Source organism: Pseudonaja textilis, chromosome 6, assembly GCF_049901715.1.
Source record: "Pseudonaja textilis isolate UNSWEBS1 chromosome 6, rPseTex1.2, whole genome shotgun sequence".
Taxonomy (NCBI): Eukaryota; Metazoa; Chordata; class Lepidosauria; order Squamata; family Elapidae; genus Pseudonaja; species Pseudonaja textilis.
In genome coordinates this window covers 57,207,400-57,225,340 of record NC_141995.1, presented here as the reverse complement: position 1 = coordinate 57,225,340, position 17,941 = coordinate 57,207,400, and the positions used below count along the sequence as shown (strand labels likewise).

At 41.2% G+C, this 17,941-nt stretch overlaps 1 protein-coding gene across 3 annotated transcripts in view; it reads left to right on the top strand.

The window, feature by feature from the left end:
- DLC1 (DLC1 Rho GTPase activating protein) overlaps positions 1–14,380 on the top strand; it is a 304,040-nt gene extending 289,660 nt beyond the window's left edge. For all 3 annotated transcript variants that reach the window (XM_087936653.1, XM_087936655.1, XM_087936656.1), the window contains 7 exons: positions 2,261–2,459; positions 4,149–4,362; positions 5,774–5,888; positions 6,307–6,525; positions 8,749–8,966; positions 9,098–9,271; positions 10,722–14,380. In XM_087936653.1, coding sequence (XP_087792779.1) covers positions 2,261–2,459; positions 4,149–4,362; positions 5,774–5,888; positions 6,307–6,525; positions 8,749–8,966; positions 9,098–9,271; positions 10,722–10,842 — 1,260 coding nt within the window. In that variant the 3' untranslated portion in view covers positions 10,843–14,380. The remainder of the gene's footprint in view (positions 1–2,260; positions 2,460–4,148; positions 4,363–5,773; positions 5,889–6,306; positions 6,526–8,748; positions 8,967–9,097; positions 9,272–10,721) is intronic.
- Positions 14,381–17,941: the final 3,561 nt, after the last annotated feature.

Below are 17,941 nucleotides of genomic sequence, written 5' to 3'. Positions count from 1 at the left end.
CCTCTTGTCTGTTAGTGCTGAAGTTGCATTGTTGAATGAATGAATGAATGAATGAATGAATTCTTTATTGGCCAAGTGTGATTGGACACACAGGAATTTGTCTTGGTACAAATGCTCTCAGTGTACATAAAGGAAAAGATACATTCATCAAGAGTCAAGAACCATCAGGTACAACACTTATTAGGAAACAGTCAATATAAATCGTAAGGATACAAGCGACAAAGTTACATCATACGGTCACAAGTGGGAGGGGATGGGTGATCAGGAGTGATGAGAAGATTAATAGCAATAATAGTGCAGACTTTGTAAATAGTTGGACAGTGTTGAGGGAATTATTTGTTTAGCAGAGTGATGGCGTTTGGGGAAAAACTGTCCTTGTGTCTAGTTGTTTTGATGTGCAGTGCTCTACATAGCATCGTTTTGAGGTTGTTAAATTACTCTATTAGAATAGATAGTCAAGTGAATATATTTATGATTAGATTGTAATCGTGCCCCCGCCCCCCGCCCCGAAAAAATACTATACAATAAAAATACAAAAAAGATGTTGAGACTTTGGAAAAAGTTCAGAGAAGGGCAACTAAGAGGCTCAAAGACCTGGAGGCCAAACCATACAAAAAACAGCTGCAGGTTTTGGGTCTGGCTAGTCTAAAGAAAAGAAGAGTTGGGGGTGACATGATAGCAGTATTCCAGTATTTGAAGGACTGCCACGAAGAAACCTAGTCTACGAAGCACCAGAGGGAAAGATATGATGGTTGGGAATTAATCAAAGAGAGAATTGAGGAGAAACTTCCTAACAGTGAGGACAATAAACCCTGTTGGAGTCGGACTCTGAGGGAGAGGAGGAACAGCCGACAGGGAGTGGAAGTGTGGGTCTGGAGGTTGTGGAGGAGTCTGGGGAAGGGCAGAGGCTGGCTGGGCAGTCAGAGGAGGACCCGGGCCCATCCCCTTTCCATTCTAGGGCACACAGGAAGGAGAGGATAAGGGAGAGACGTGAATGGCATGGTCTGGTGGGGGGAGGAGAGGGCCTTGATCCTCTTCATGGGCTGCAGCTGTGAGAACTGGTTAAAAGGACGGACATGCGTATGGGCCAGTGCTGGAAACAAAGCATGGAAATATCTGAGTTTGATGTCCTTCCCAGTGTGCGTTCAGATATTTGGAGCTTTGAAGCAAAGTGAAGGAATAAAAGGGCCTTCACCTGTTTTTGTGACCGTGTTTATTTTGTATCCCACGCTGGGTCATCACAGAACCAGTGGAATAACTTACCTTCAGAAATCGTGGGCACTCCATCACTGGAGGTTTTTAAAAAGAAACTAGACAGGCACTTATCTGAAATAATATATGTTCTCCTGCTTGAGCAGAGGGCTGGACTAGAAGACCTCCAAGGCCTCTTCCAGCTCTATTCTATTCTAAGTATGTCCAAAAGATCTATGTCCAAATATCAATGTCTACGCCATCTAACCATTGAAGCAAAGCACTGTTTCTATTTTTAAAAAAACACAATACTGGATTGGTATATGCCCTCAGCTTACAACCGAGGTTATATACAGGTAGTCCTTGACTTACAGCGGTTTATTTACTGACCGTTCAACGTTACAATGGCACTGAAAAAAGTGACATCACCATTTGTCACATTTACAACCTTTGCAGCATCCCCATGGTCACGTGATCAAAATTCAGATGCTGAACAACTGGTTCATACTTACGACGGTTCCTGTGTCCCAATGTCACATGATCCCCTTTTGCGACTTTCTGACAATTCACTTAACAACTGGGTTTCTAACTTATCAACTGCAGTGATTCACTTAACAACTGAGACCAGAACAGTTGTAAAATGAAGCAAAATTCACTTAACAACAGAAATTTTGGGCTCAATTGTGGTCGTAAGTCAAGGACTACCTGTACATAAAACTCATTTTATTGGGTTCTGCTAATCTAGGTGAAATTTATATTGCTATTCCATATATGATATGCCCTACACTAAATAAGTCCCCTAAACACTTAACCTCTCCTATGCAGGTATGCTAGCAAAAAAATAGCTTATGGTATAATTCCAGACTAGCCTGTGTATAGTGCTTTTTAATGCAGTGAGACATAATTTTTCACCTCAAAATTAATGTGACAAAATATAGAAAGGGCTGCACAACCTGTTATTCACTCACCAAAATCAGCTCTCGAATTGAATCCCAGTGCCACAGGTAAAAGTGTTATTGGTAACTGCTTCCTGATTGTGTGACACAAACACTTTCCTTTTGTCGCACAGGTTGGCCTTTTCCGAAAATCTGGAGTCAAGTCAAGAATCCAGGCCTTACGTCAAATGAATGAGAATGCAATAGGCAAAGTGAATTATGAAGGCCAGTCTGCTTATGATGTGGCTGACATGCTCAAACAGTATTTCCGCAACCTGTCCGAACCTCTCATGACCAACAAGCTTTCAGAGACATTCTTACAGATCTACCAGTGTAAGTCACTCCGGTTCATAGTTTCCCAAATAGTTGTTCTGTCATAGGCCTCCCCAAAAGGCACTAAGTCAATTCTGAGTCCCAGCAAAAACCTCTTTTATTACATTAATGTGAATTTGTTTCATTCACAGTCAGCCAAAGGCTTGGGAAACAGTCTTGCAAAGATATACTAATTAGTTCAGACCTTGGAAAGCTGCCTGGTAAATAGGTCCACACTCAGTGCTGGCAGGGAAGGGCTGGGTTATACAGACAAATCTCCATGAAACAAACAAACGACCCAAACGAGCAAGTTGTTTCCTGCAAAAGTCCCCCTCCCCTTTTGCTCCTCTTTTAATCCTGGTGGGAGGGGCCGTTCACCATCCACCTGTGGCCTTACTCCCACATCGACCCTGAGTTCTTAATTGTGCCTTCCTTTTGGGAGCTCCGTGCATGCGCAAGCTGGGAACCAGCTAGCTCCCCCGCCTCACTGCTGTCCGAGCCCGAAGGCAGCTGATGACTGCCAGCCTGCCCTGGCCCCATCTCTGCCTCTGATGCAGAGCCCTCGTCCGAGCCTTCCTCGGACTCCAGGAATGGTCGGGGTTCCTCCCCAACCTCCTCACTACTGTCCGACTCTGCTGCCAGCTCCGCCAGCTGCTGGCGGGCCCCAGCAATACTCACCTTTCCTCTGGCCCAGACAAAAGAATTATTTTTAATATGTCATAGTTCGATTGGTTGTTATGTGTTTTACTTGTGTGCATTTCCTTTTATTATATACATTGCCCAGAGTCACTATGTGAGACGGGCAGCTATACAACTGATAAATCATAAGTCCATAAGTGATAAATGAATAAGTCCATATAAGGTCAGCCAGGGTTGCTGTTTTTAGTAAGGAACTTTAATCCATGGATTGATGGAGGCTCTATCGCTTCCAGAATATACCTTTCCATGGGTTTATATTCCCCTCTGTAAGAATTTCCCACCTCCAAGAAGACCTTACTATGGTAGTTTGTAACTCTTGCATTTTGGGAATACTTTTCCTTTAGCGCATCAAAGTGTACTAAATATATCTGCTTTTCTTTCAACTTTGTTCCCCTTTATCAAATTTTATGCAGTAAACCAGGCAAAATGTGGCATTGGAGCATTTGCTGTGCTCTATAACCAAAGCTTTGCGTGATGGTCATATCTCTACAACTACAGATTCTTTTCTTTGCTCTGTCTGCTTGTTGAAGTACAGCCTGGATATTTTGTTGGGTCAAATCAGGAATAGTTTAAGGGCTTTTTGTTTTCACTGGCTTTCCAGTTGAGGAACATGCTTGACTGGTGTATACAAATCTTTCTTCCAGTTCTTGTCGATGGAGTTTAATGATGAAGTATCTGTTGCTACGCCTGGTTCCTAAACTGAACAATCTAATTTGTAAAAACCTCTTTTTTTTGGCCATTCTCCTGCTCTCAAAATTAAGTTCTAAATTTAACTCTGGCATATTTAGGGCTTTGTTTTACCCTTGAGTCTCTCGCTAAGCAGGAAATACCTGAGGGCAGTTATGCCGTTGACATTTTTTCATTTACCATGAATGGTAAGCAGCACGCTAAAGGAAATCGCTTGAGACTAAAGTCAAAAATAGCCAAATTAAAGAGTCTGCTTTGGGTTGCATTCATGCTGCATGGGTGGAAAATCAATGAGTTGATGAGAAGACTTCTAATTTTGTGCAGATGTGCCAAAAGACCAGCGCCTCCAGGCCATCAAGGCAGCCATTATGCTCCTACCAGATGAGAACCGAGAAGTCCTACAGATTCTTCTGTATTTTCTGAGTGACGTCACGGCTGCTGTGAAAGAAAACCAGATGACGCCAACAAATCTGGCGGTGTGTTTGGCACCTTCTCTTTTCCACTTGAACACCCTTAAAAGAGAAAAATCTTCTCCGAGGTAAGTCTCCATATTTGTTCTACCTGAGTTCCAATGGCTGCTCCCCTGTTGAAGAAAGCTTTTCCTTTCAATTTTGTCACCCTTTTGTTTTAGGGAAAAAAATGTTTCTCCCAAACTGTTTTGTATTTAAGTTGTTATCCTGTAAAAAATACAAGATATCGGTTTTATTTATGTAGAGCTATGATTTGTAAACCACCGATTTTCAGAAGTTGCATGTGTTCTGACCGAGGCTTCCCAAGATCATGAAGCCGACTCCTCATCCCAATAAGACCCCTTTTATTTCAGTTAAAGTGAATTCCTCTCCAGCAAAGTCCCAGAAAACAGTCTTTCATGAGATTTCACAACTACAGACCTTTATCAGGCTTGGAGAGTTGCCAGGCCGATAACTTCCAAATGCCACTCTGTAGCAGACAATACTTGGCAAGAAGTCAGGAACAGATCTTCACCCTAATGAATTGAACTAATTGTCTCCTGCAAACATTCCTTTCCTGTCTCCTTTCGCTCCTCTTGATTCCCTATGGGAGGATCCATTCACCGTCCACCTGAGCCTTTACTCCCGAGTCGATCCTTGTTCCTTAGCTGTTCCCTTCTGCTGGCAGCTCTGCTCATGAGCACACTGGGAACAGGCTCCAGCTGTTCTTCTGCCCCACTGATCTCCAACTCCGAAGTCAGCTGATAACTGTCGGACGGCCCTGACCCATCTCTGCCTCCGACACAGTACTCATCAGAGCCTTCCCCAGACTCCAGGACTGGTCCATGTTCCTCCCCAGCCTCCTCACTGTCCGAGTCTGACTCCAGTTCCACTGGCGGGCCACAACAGCACGTTATTGTGCCCATATGCCATCTCTCAGTTCTTTTGCCAAAGAAATTTACTCAGCATCTGTATGTGAAGGTTTTAGAATCATAGGGCTGGATGGTCAAGACAGGAGACTTATTCCCAGTCAAATGGTTATCCAGTCTACATTGATATTTCAAAAATCAAAGCCTGATCAAAGAGGTTGGTTTTGGCTGGCGAATTACCTTAACCTTATATAAAAACAATCAATACAGTCCGATGAACAGAGACTTGAAGGAAGTTTCATTGTCTTGTGTTTCCCCTTATAGGTGTTTTTTTTTTAATTTCAGCATAAGATTGCAAAGGAGATCAGAGGGGCTCATGTCTATGTCAGTACCCATAGATGTGGATTGTAAGAACCTTGATCAGGGTCACTTCCATCAATTATACCAATACATGAAAAGTCAAGGTCCACGAGAGAAGCTGAAAATCAATACACTTAGATGCAGAAAATCAAATATAAAAATAGGTTTTAGATGCAGTCCCTAGCTTTTGCCTTAATTATTCATTTAGAGACCAGCCGATTCGTGTATTCTGATCTCCTTATATTGATTAGTCTTGTTCATTCATTGATAGGGTAATGCAGAGAAAACAAAGTCTGGGAAAACCAGATCAGAAAGACCTAAATGAGAATTTGGCTGCAACTCAAGGCTTGGGACATATGATCGCTGAGTGTAAGAAGCTTTTCCAGGTGAATATTTGTCGATTTGCTCTTTTTAACGTCTTGACCTAGTATTCTGTAGAGGTTGTGTCTTTGTTCTTGGCACCTAATGTTCTTTCTGGCAGGTATCCTTGCTGGGCAGCTGTCAAAATCTGCACTCTTCCCACATAAAAGGACTTTATGATGTCTCACTCTGTGTGTCCGTCTGTGTCTCCGTCTCTGTATGTCTGTGTGTGTAAATTGGGGTTTGGGTTTTCTGTGCACGCACTTCAGTGATGGTAGAACTACATAATCTTTCTGGGGAGATTAGATTTGGTCCTGCTGTCACTAAACTGCTACAATATTATGGACAGCCACTTTCAGAACAAAGAAAACAACACAAATGTTGGCTCATCCTTGGGAACCTCCAATTATTGACTCCCTGTTTTATTCATTTCCTAAATCTTAGATCCCGGAAGAAATGAGCAAATGTCGGAATTCTTACACAGAACAAGATCTTCGACCTCTCAGCTTTGAGGACTTGGGACAAACTAACAACTCGGAGTTTGCCAGTTATCATTCTTATATCCAGGATTGTATGGATGATTTTTTCAAGGAAATAAAGGATAAATTTAAGGGCTGGGTCAGTTGTCCCACCCCGGAACCAGCAGAACTTGCCTATAAAAAGGTACAGTATATCGGCATATTTCTAGTGTTTTTGCATAGTTTTTAACAGACAAAAATTAATTTAAATAGTCAGTCTTCCTTCAATCTCATGCATTGTCTTTCTGTAACCATACACTCAAGCGTTCAATGCCATCATTCCAGAAATTCGCTGAATTGATCTAGCTTACTGTATCTGCTCATATTTGTAGGTGGATTATCAGGTTTTTGACAGATAGGAAGCAGATGAGACTAGGGGAAATTGTATCTAGTACCCAGGCAATGAGGACAAGTGTCCCCCGAGGCTGTGTGCTCTCTCCGTTGCTCTTTTCCCTCTGCCAATGACCACTTCAAGGAAGCCCCTGTTGAAGTTCTGACGTTTACAGACAATACAACAGATGTTGGCCTCATTTGAGACGGTGATGAGTCTGCATACAGATGGGAGATTAAACAACTGGACCTGTGGTGGTAACAGTCTGGAGCTGAATATGCTTAAAACTGTAGAGGTGGAGGTGGGTTTTTGGCGGAACCTGTGGGTTTTTTTCACCTCTTACCACATTTGACAGCACAATATCGGCAGTACAGTCCATCAAATTTTGGGGTTCTATAATCTCCCAGAATTTGAAAGGAACAGTTAACATTAGGTAAAGGTATACATGCTAATCGTTTCCAGCTCTGGGGAGGCTCATCTCTGTTACAAAGCCGAAGAGCCAGCGCTGTCTGGAGACGTCTCCATGGTCACGTGGCTGGCATGACTAAACGACAAAGGCACACAGAACACTGTTCTCCTCCCACCAAAAGTGGTCCCTGTTTTTCCACTTGCATTTTTACATGCTTTCGAACTGCTAGGTTGGCAGAAGCTGGGGGCAAGTAACGGGAGCTCACTCCGCTACAGGGCGCTAGGGATTTGAACCGCTGAACTGCCAACCTTTCTGAACAACAAGCTCAGCGTCTTAGCCACTGAGCCACTGTGTCCCTTTTTACAGTTAACATTAGAAACCTCATTAAAAAGACACCACAATGAATGTTCTTCCTGGGTCTGCTCAGGAAGTTCAGACTGCCCCAGAAGCTGTTGATACAGTTTTACATAGGGAATTGTTGAGCCTGCCATCTGTACTTCTATAGCTGTCCAGTTTGGTACAGCAACCATATAGGAAAGGCACAGACTCAAAACGAGATTACAGCAAAAACAGTTGCTACCAACCTGTTTTCCATTGAGGACCTGTATACTGCATGGGTCAGAAGGAAGGCTGAGAAAATGTCTACAGACCCCTCACAACCTGGGAATGAACTGTTTCATCGTCTCTCCTTGGGGTGGCGCTACAAAGCATTGCAGGCCCAAACAACTAGACACAAGGGTAGTTTTTCGCTTGGACCATCACTCTGCTGAATATCTAATTCTCAAAGTACTGTCTAATGTCTGTGTATACCTACCTGTTGTGATTGGAAGGATCGGCACTGTTGGGAGTTTTGACTCTGATGACTGTTAGATCCTGGATTGTGTGGATTGACGTCAGAACCAGGAAACGTTAATCTGAGGGGCAAGCCAGTTAATTAGCACGTTGCCTTAATGGGTATAAAAGGACACAGCTGACTTGGTGCCTTTCGCCAGAAACAAAATGACTATTTGAGTGAGGACGTTACAGCAAAGAGCTCTGAGGTTGAGGATTTATTGCCAGGACTGGTTTGCCGGACAGAGTAAAGATTTATGCTGTGGTTTCTGCCAGCCGTTATCTTGTAAGACTTCTTTCCATTTGATTTAATTGTGAAACGGCTGCTTTCTGTTTTGTTCGTTTGAATTTCCAAGAGGAGACATAACACCTACCCATGTAGTATGGCTGTAGTATTAACATTATCCTTCTTATTATCTTGTTTGCTACCCTCTCCTGTTGTTGTTGTTATCATCGTTGTTACCATCATTCTGTTGATTTGCATGTACACTGAGAGCTTCTGCACCGGAGACAAATTCTTCATGTATCTAATCACAAGTAAAATATTCTAATCCATAAATATGGTCATTGCTCTTTCTGAACATTGCTAAATAAGGCTGTTGGTGGTATCATTTTCTGCACTGTGTTCTTGGCCAAACTGGCAGACCAAAAATTTTCATTGTGATATAGTACACTCAGAAGTGACTTTATTTTTTTATCTTGAATCCGTACGGTTCCATTTAGTCAATAATGATTATTCAATAAAAGGACGGTGGCAGTGAAAATGATTAACTCTTTAGGCAACGATGTACTTGCAGGTTTGCGAAGGTCCACCTCTACGGCTATGGAAATCCGTGGTTGAAATCCTTGCGACGCCTGAAGAAGTATTAAACCGTATCATTAAAGAACAGCATCTCTGGGATGAAGATCTTTTAGATGCTAAAGTCATTGAGACTTTGGATAGCCAGACTGATGTCTATCAATTTGTACAAAACAATATGGCTCCACACCCAGCAAGAGACTACGTCATCCTCAGGTAACTGTATCCATAAAACACTTTCTTAAAATTTAGCAGCTGGGGATAAAAATACATTTGGGAAAAAATTGCTCATCTTCCTTTCCGCCCCTCAACCGTTCTTACAGAAGTTGTACTTGATTTTCTAACAGGACTTGGAGAACCAATCTCTCTAAGGGAGCATGCGCCCTCTTAAGTTTCTCAGTGGAACATGACCGTGCGCCCGTCCTTGGTATTAGAGTGAATGTGCTGCTGTCCAGGTATCTTATTGAACCTTGTGGGATAGGAAAATCCAAACTCACCTATATGTGTCGAATTGATTTAAGGTAAATTATGTCCTCTGTTTTCCTTAGGTTGTTGGGCAGGGAAATTCTATCTCCAGGACAGTGACGGCTAACCTTTTGGGGTTCCTATGCCAAAAATTGCACGTGCGCTTGCATACACACACTCGCGTGCCAGCACCCAGAAGGCAATGCACGACCCCTACGCATGCGCATGCAGTCCCCCCACCCCCCCTTACCTGCACTGCGCCTCCCAGCTGATTTTCAGCCGGTTTGAGGCCTTTTTTGGCCTCCCAAAGGCTTGAGGAAGGCTTCTGCAGGCCGAAAACTAGCCCCTTTTTGTCACTTCCAGTATTTTCGGAAAAACAGGAAGTGATGAAACGGGCTAGTTTTCGCCTGCAGAAGCCTCCCTCAAGCCTTTGGGAGGCTGAAAAGGCCTCAAACCAGCCAAAAATCAGCTGGGAGGCGTGCACATGCCCAGTGAAGTAAGTTTGCCTGCAGTTTGCGTGCCGGCACAAATGGCTCTGTGTGCCACAGGTTCGCCATCATGGCTCTAGGATAACATGTTTGGGCAACGAAAAGTGACAGTGCCCAGAGCTAATTATTGTATATTGTAAGACAGCATAAGCAATGGCGATCTCCAGATATCTTGGATAACCATAACCTTCTACATCAGCGGTGTCAAACTAACGTCACGGTGGCGTCACGTGATATATTGGTACTTTTTCCCCCCTTCGCTAAACCTGGTGTGGGCGTATCCAGCACATGACACATCCGGGCCGCGGGCCAGGAGTTTGACAGCCCTGCGCCAGTCATTGGCAAGGGATTGTGTAAATTAAAGATTCCACCTTCAGAAAGGCCCTTGTTTTGCTCACTCCATGGTAGAAAAGCCAATTAAAATTAATTTGGTTACTTTGGATTACCAATCGGCATTATTGGCTTATTGAATACTGATGGTTCCAGAAAAAATTCCCTTGTTAGCTGATTTTGCAATTTGCTATTTTAAGAGCCTTTGAATAAAACTAAATGCCTTAAACAACAGAAACCATGCTTCTGTTTTTGGAGAATGCATTTGGGGCCAGAGTCAGCCCAGATATAGCTTTGTAGATATTCCTTTAGCAAGGGCAACCAACTTCTTTAGAACAAGAGCAACCTTGCTTGTTGCCTTCCTTTATATGCAATTAATTCGTTTACCTGCTTACCACGGCAGCCTTTTTACTTGAGTGCCCACAGCATGCTTTCAAACCAGCTTACAAAAGATGGTTTAGTCCGTTTTTGCAAATTCTGCTTTTCAAGGTCTCTTTTGTGATCCCAAATGGAGATTTTTGGGGAAATACGTAAACTTCTAAAAGGCCATCTTTCCGCGAGTCAGCCTTACGGACTTAGCTACCTCTTTGGTTGCTTCTGTTCCATACTTGCTTACTAATAGAAGGGGGCGGGGAACATTTGGAGGGAAAAAAATATCTAAATCCCGCCTTTTCTTTCTTTGAAACAGGGGGCACAAGCCTGACTGGTACACAAAGGCATTTGGGCACTTGTGTGCAGCTGAGGTTGTGAGGATTAGAGACTCTTTCCTTAATCAAAATCTTGAGGCTAAGGAAGCAACATCCAGGTGATGGATCAAGTGGAACAACTCAGCCTATCTGGAGACTTTCGGGGAAGGTTGATTATCCACCCTAGGATGGATCTGATATCCATTAGGTCCTAAAGAGAAACTTTCTGGAATGGGTCTGAGATTGTCCATCAAAATTAGGTGACAATCCCTTGCATTTTTTTAAAGCTGCTTTTTCTGTCTGTGTTAGGCCTATAGTGTAGGTCTTAACTGGAAAACTTTTGGATGGTGCAACTTCTTTTTTTTAAAGGTAAGATATTAATGTTTGCTTAGGAGCTGTGAATTGCTTCTGAGAAGCAAAGCTCCAAGACTTAAATATATTTCTGAAATATAGTGAAAATTATTCATTCCTCTGTTAGGTTAGCTTTCTGTATGTATGTGTATGTCGTTTGCTGAGGGACTGCTGCAACCACTGGATTTGGTGTGTTCCTCGGTGGATTTTCACGACAGTAAGTGTAGGAAGGTTTGCACGAAGGCAGAAGTGTGAATGACTAGAGTATGAAAAGCCCAAACGGTAGAATCAGAGTGTCTGGTACACTTGGAAGGCATTGGGAAGAATTTAGCAGGTGGGATCAGCCTAAGAATCTGACTGAGAGGCCCATTACAAACTTCAGCTCTTCATTCCTCTGAGTTCTTATTGCTCATGTCCGTTATCTAAAGATTGACAAGTGTGGAGGCTACATCAGCCAGGGCAAAGATGGATAAAAGGCCAGATATATATTTCAGGGTGTGTCTTTCATATGGCAATAATTTTGTATCTGCTCCTAAGTTGGAAGGCCACGTGTTGGCCGTGCTCAGACTTTATATTATTTGGAATACTTTCTTAACGATCTGTAAGGAGCATCTCAAGAAAATGTGAATGAAGTGGCAGCTCCAGAAAGCCTGAATGTCTTGGAAAGGACACTACATCGATCCTGATATATAAGATTCCAAGGAGAAGAGATCATCTGGGGTGTGGAAGGACACTTTGTACAGCACCTAATCTTTAAAGAAAACTCTGTGTTTTCTTAGTGCATTTGGTTGCAGCAGAAATCAAAAGTCTCTTTGGGTTAACTTCCATATCATGGTCCCCAAATCACTTTTCCTACCACCTTTTAGTATCCGTTCACATGTTAGGATACAAATAGAAGCCTAAACCAACATCTTTGTTTCATTAACATAGGAATAAAAGCTTGTAGTTTGAGTACAGGGCCAAAACTGCTTTCCATAGCTGAACAGGGCAACACTGAAAAATATCATAACTGGAACATTATAAAGTTCTAAAGTGTTTCCGCATAGCAGATACTCCTAGGAGTTAAACATATTCATATAACCCATTCCATTATAACCGCATAACCTCATTTATCGACAAGGTTTGGAGGAAAATATTCCCCAAAGTTAGAAGCAATGTAAGTTGGGTAAAAACAAATATTTGTGCCACGAAATTATGTGACATAATGCAAAGAACTGCAGGTTAAAAGAAGCATATTAAAATTATCAAGAGTTCTATTGTGAACTTTGTTGTAGACATCCCAGAAGTATAAGCTAGAGCAGAGCCGTGGTTGCAATAATAAATGAAAATAGGAAGATACATGTAGGATGTTGCCATTTTACCTGTCTAAAAACTGCATATTAACTGTCCAGTGTTTTTGGGGGATGAAGGGGAGTCAAATTATTATTTTGCATGTAATATTTGTCAACACTTTCTGCATATCTTGATGAGCATTATTAGTAAGGAATCTTTTTTAAAAAGCCTTTAGAGAATGACACTGTTTCAGTGATAGATTTTACTGTAAAAACAACAAAGCACAGGGAAGATAAATACTGTCCTGGTTTCAGAATATATGTACTTTATTCCCATGCATTGGCTGATAGGAAGAATAGAAAATCATTGTAACCCATGCTGTTAAATAACATTGCTGTTGTGTAATTCGAGGCTAAAACCTGACCCAAAAGCAGGACTTCATGTCTTGCTGTGAATCTACCCCTTTCCAAATCTGTTATGGGCCCCACTATTGAAAAAAAATTACACTTTGATTGACAGATGCACGATTCAGGTGTAAATGCTATGAAATAAAACGAAAGGTGGTTTATCTGTATATTTGGAATAAAGTCATTGTATAGATCCATTGGAATAACTAAAACCGGAGCCTTATTGCTGTAAATTACTGCCAGGATGTATGTTGTGCCCAAAGATGATGTGAAATTGGCAGCTTTGTTCATTCAGAAAAGACCTGTGCAATTTCCACCTGGTCTTCTTTCCCGGCCTTGGGACTGTGGCATATGTAGAAGAAGCTCTTAGATACCGTTGTCAGTATTATTATTATTATTTTTCATAGCGTGTTTTGAGATGACTTTTCAGAATATTAGGAAGAGTTCTCCCTAATTCTGCACCTGTACTAATGCCACCTTGAGTTGTTTTGGCCCGTTTATTTTCCCTCTGTGTTCAATCTATAAGCAGTGTTACGTCAAGAAAGGGTCTGTGTGGTAGGTGAGAATTCTTCCTTGTATCTGATTTAGAAGACTGTGTCCTTCATGATCATCCTCTTCTTGGGACAAAAAAACGCGGCTCTGCTCAAACCAAGAAATGATATTTACAAGGGACACCATCACCAGAATTAAAAATAGACTGGTACTGACTGTTTCAGGGAAACACGGAAGTGCAATGTTCTAGCTGTTCTAGGTCGTTCGTATCTTCCCGTTACAGGTAGTCCTTGACAACCTGGCAACTATATAAATTGCAAGTGACAGGACCTGGGAGTCGTATAGAAAATCCTGCCGTCATTAAGCAAATCCATTGTTCTCTGGGGTGCATTCCACCACCCGCCCGCCCACCCCGAAAACTGGAAGTAAATTCCTGTTTCCAGAAGAAGTGATAAATTACAGTCACGTGACTGCAGGACGCTGCAAACAGCCCGACTCCCCAAAATGCGGTCACGTGACGGGAGCAGCCATTGGAACTTCAGAACCGGGTCTTTCAGGGGGTGTCCATGGTAACTTCAAATAATCGCTAAGCAACCAGTTGTAAGTTGAGGACCACCTGCAACTGCTTTCCAGTCAAGTTCTTTGATCCGATGCCCCTCCATTGCCATTTACATCTGGAGGGCAACAGGCAGCCATCTTATTCCTAGCTAAAAACTCTGGCATTCATTCCACTGACATCCTTGTAAAATGTGTTGCCAGGTGAAGGTTTTAGGTATTGTGCCATTTACGGTTCTCATCAACAGGTGAATTGTGTATTCTTTGTATACTTTTTATTTCTTTAAATATGTAAAAAAAAAAAGGAAATGTATGTTGTACATACCATTCTGATGTAAACGTGTTCACACTTTATTGTCCAGCATAAAGCATGGAGATAATTATTTAAGATATACTTGTATTTATACCTCAGATATTCTTTGAAGGAGAGGCAGGGTGTTTGTATCTCCAGTTTGGCTGTCCTTTCCTCCAGTGTAAATATGTCCTACACAACTGAAAATAAAAGATAAAAAAGAAGAAAAGGTTTATAGCTTGCTATTATATGCCCGTACAAAACATAGTCAATAAATGCACTATTAAGTGTTTGCGTTTGTGTGATATCTGAATTCTTCTCCATTTTCTATGGCCTTTTGCAACTGTGGAGGCTCCCCAAGGAGGAAAGAATGTGGGCATTTGATCCATAGGCCAGATGTCTCAAATGTGTTCTACCATACATGCAGATCGTGGTGATGTGGCCTTTTTTTTAAATGCTGATGTTGGAACACAGCTTCTTGTAGATATTTCTAGTTTCCTGTAATCACATCCTCTTTTAACTAGCAAAGTCCTTTGCAAACTTTAAAGGAACAAGCCCCTCTTGAAGTATCATCCTACGCAGAGGTTTTAGCAGATGAACAAGCTCTTGTAGGAACAGCTCTTAAGGCCTCCCTTTAAAACAGTTTCATGGCTCTCTAGTTGCGGGTTTCTGTTTATCCAATTGCATAAAGCCCCAGATAAGCAGGCTACATCCTCCTGTTTAGTTCATCAGGATAATAGCAGAGCTGTTTAAACAAAAAATTGTTCAAAAGCACAAAGGAAATGCTGTGGGCCTGTCCAGGAAATGCGAAGGTTCCTTCAAAACAAAAGGGAAAAGGGGGAAAAAAAAGAGGGGTGAGGAAGTCCCCCAGCGATAGACGGGTGAAAGCAATAGGAAAGAAGCCAAAAGTAGAACTCTGGTGGTGTCTCTCATTCTCAACAGGGGTATAAAAGTGTGGTATTGAGGAAGGTCAACTACAAAACGTTAGAAAGAGGGGATCCAAAAATGTCAGTGCAACTCTGACCAGGTGATTGTAGCCCTGCCCTTTTTTAAATTAGGGTAAAGTTAAAAAAAATAAAATGGTACGATTCTAAGAAGTTCCTTTCCTCCAATTCTGTTGACCTCCCTTTAGACTTGGCAGCAGATTTAATCCCTCAGGTGAAGACGGAAGATACAAACTGGTGTGGAGATACAATAACTAACAAGAAAACCTGTATTTGTTTATTCACTTCTAAGCAGCTCCTTGTCTGTTTTAAGATTCTTAAGGAGGAGTGACCGAGCCTCGGTTGCATTTCAGAGGCCTTTGAGAAACATTTTACCGATGGAAATAGATGTAGAAATAGCAGCATCCAAGGGACACTGGTTTTTAAACGTCAATACCGACTGGCTGAAGCCTCCTTTAAAACCAGTAGAACAAGAAATACGGAAGAAATATAAATATATATATATATACATATTCTTACTGCAGCCAGAATTACTTACACCCAGTGCTGGAAACGTACGTGTATACCACCAGATGAATTGATCATTCAAAAAATAACGATTTGTGCTGAGATGAATAAATTAACTCTGATGTTACAAGAGAAAGAGGAGACCGAGTATTATAACACTTGGGGGAAAAAATGGTATGACTGGATTGAGCAAAGATAGAAAAATGGATGATGACAAAATTAATAAGCAACATATAAGCTAATATTTACATTCACATAAATTGTATATATATTTGTAAATAATCCACAAAATAGTAGTATAAGATGAATGCCACAAACTGTTGAAGTTAAGGTATTTGTACTTTTTGTTTGTTATTTTTAAGTTATAAAAGTCTAATAAAGTTTATTTTAAAAAAAAAAACCAGTAGAACAAAAAAATTTCCAGTGTTTTGCTGAGCTGTAATTTTCCTTTTACAAAGAAGATGGCATGTGTCAGGTAAGAAATAATATCATCCCCATCTTTCATATTGTCAATAATTGGGAGTCCTGAATGGTCTGTTCGTGCCAGAAGCAACTAACACTTCTGTCAACCGAGAAAGACAGAATGAAATGAAGCAAACTGATGCCTTCTGGGTGTATTTGGATTACCACATTCGTAGCCCTTGCCATGATGGACAGTTGCCAAGCTTCTAAGCATCGCACTCCAAGGTAGCTAGATGTACCATGTTGCATCGCCTATCCTCAATCTAGGATGATAGGAGTTTCACAAGCTAATGATCCTCAAAAGAAACATCTGCCCGTTTGTCCTGACTTCTTGACCAGGATGATTACTCGAAACGTTTTCCTGCCAAGTATCATATCTTCTGAAGGAAATTCACTAGATTAGCTCTCAAGCATGTTTTTTTTTATGCTCTAAATGATGCACAATCCACTGCCTTCCTCAATAGACGGAGTGCCCTCTGGTGGAAAACAAACTGGTTAACTTTTCTGAAAGGCTGACTCTCTCCATTTCATAAGCAGTGTGTGAAATTGTTGGACGGCTGAAATAATTGCCCTGGGTGTTATAAGTGGAAATAAAACCAGCCAATGTGTCTATGAATAGAAAGAGAAACTGGTTCTCAAATGTTGTTAAAAAGGCGTAAGATTTTGTGAGCAATTCACTTCATCAAATGCATTGAGTGGTTAGACCAGTGCTTCCCAACTTTTTCCTTCATTGCCTAAAATAGTTCATCAGAAAGTCCTTATTTAAATATCCTTGTAGTTATTGGGTAATGGGTTTGTGTTTCATCCCACCCCATCCAGCCAGAAAAAACTTTTACCCAATTTTAGTTAATTTACTTTGGGAACAGAGAATTTCTCTTAGGTGGAGAAATATTTTCTGAGGAGAATGCTATATTGTGTTCACCAAATAAGGTAGTCATTAGATTTGCAAAAAGGACAGAAAATGAGACAAAACTCAGTAACTTCCTTGCTTATTAATGGAAATTTGGGGCTCAGCTGTGATTGTAAGTTGACAACATTTTAAATTTTACCTCATAATACTCTTAAATGCAAAGAGATCAGGTGGGAAAGGACCAACAGAGGCCTCATTCTTGCACCAAATCTCCAAGAGAGCAGCTTTATTTTACAATCGTGTGTGCTATTTATTCATCTGAAGTACACACAGCTCACTACTCCTCCTATGCACAGAATTCAAAGAAGCAAGCATTCACAGACTATTGGGATATGCCACTTTTGCATAGGCATGGCATATAATACCAACAGAAGAAGAAGAAGGAGAAGGAGAAGGAGAAGGAGAAGAAGAAAGAAGTCATTGTACAAGTACAACAAAACTGGATGGCATATAATATCAACTGTACTAGATACATAGGTGGGTCTTCACAGCTATTTTGACTGGCAAGGCAAAAGGTAACATTGAGATTGGGAGGGCTAATAGCTATCTCTCTCTTTTTTTTTTTTAAAAAAAAGCATTGATTAATACAGAAATCCACATTTCTCCACTGCCCCAGGGCAATATTTTGTCCTATGTATTTTTAGTTGCAATTTAGACTTCATTCATTTATGTGTGTGTCCTATATTTTTAGGATAAGTTCTTCCTAAATAGGAATTTGTAAAATCAAGTAATGTAGGGTCTTTATAGTCCAGAAGAGGGCCATCTAACATCAGCTTCTTGAACATTTGCAGTTCTAGACATATTTCAGTCATTGTCATTCCTAGTTTGCAATTTTTTAGTCCAACAGCCAACATTTTTTTTTATGATGATGATGATGATGACAATGCAGAATTATTCAATGAGGGCCTTCCAATTGTGTTGAATTTCAATCTCATTTTCTGCCCTCTAGGCTAAGAATTCTAAGGTACACGTTAAAAAAAAAGTGAAGCCTCGTTGTATTATGATGAAACAAAACACATCATTCCATATA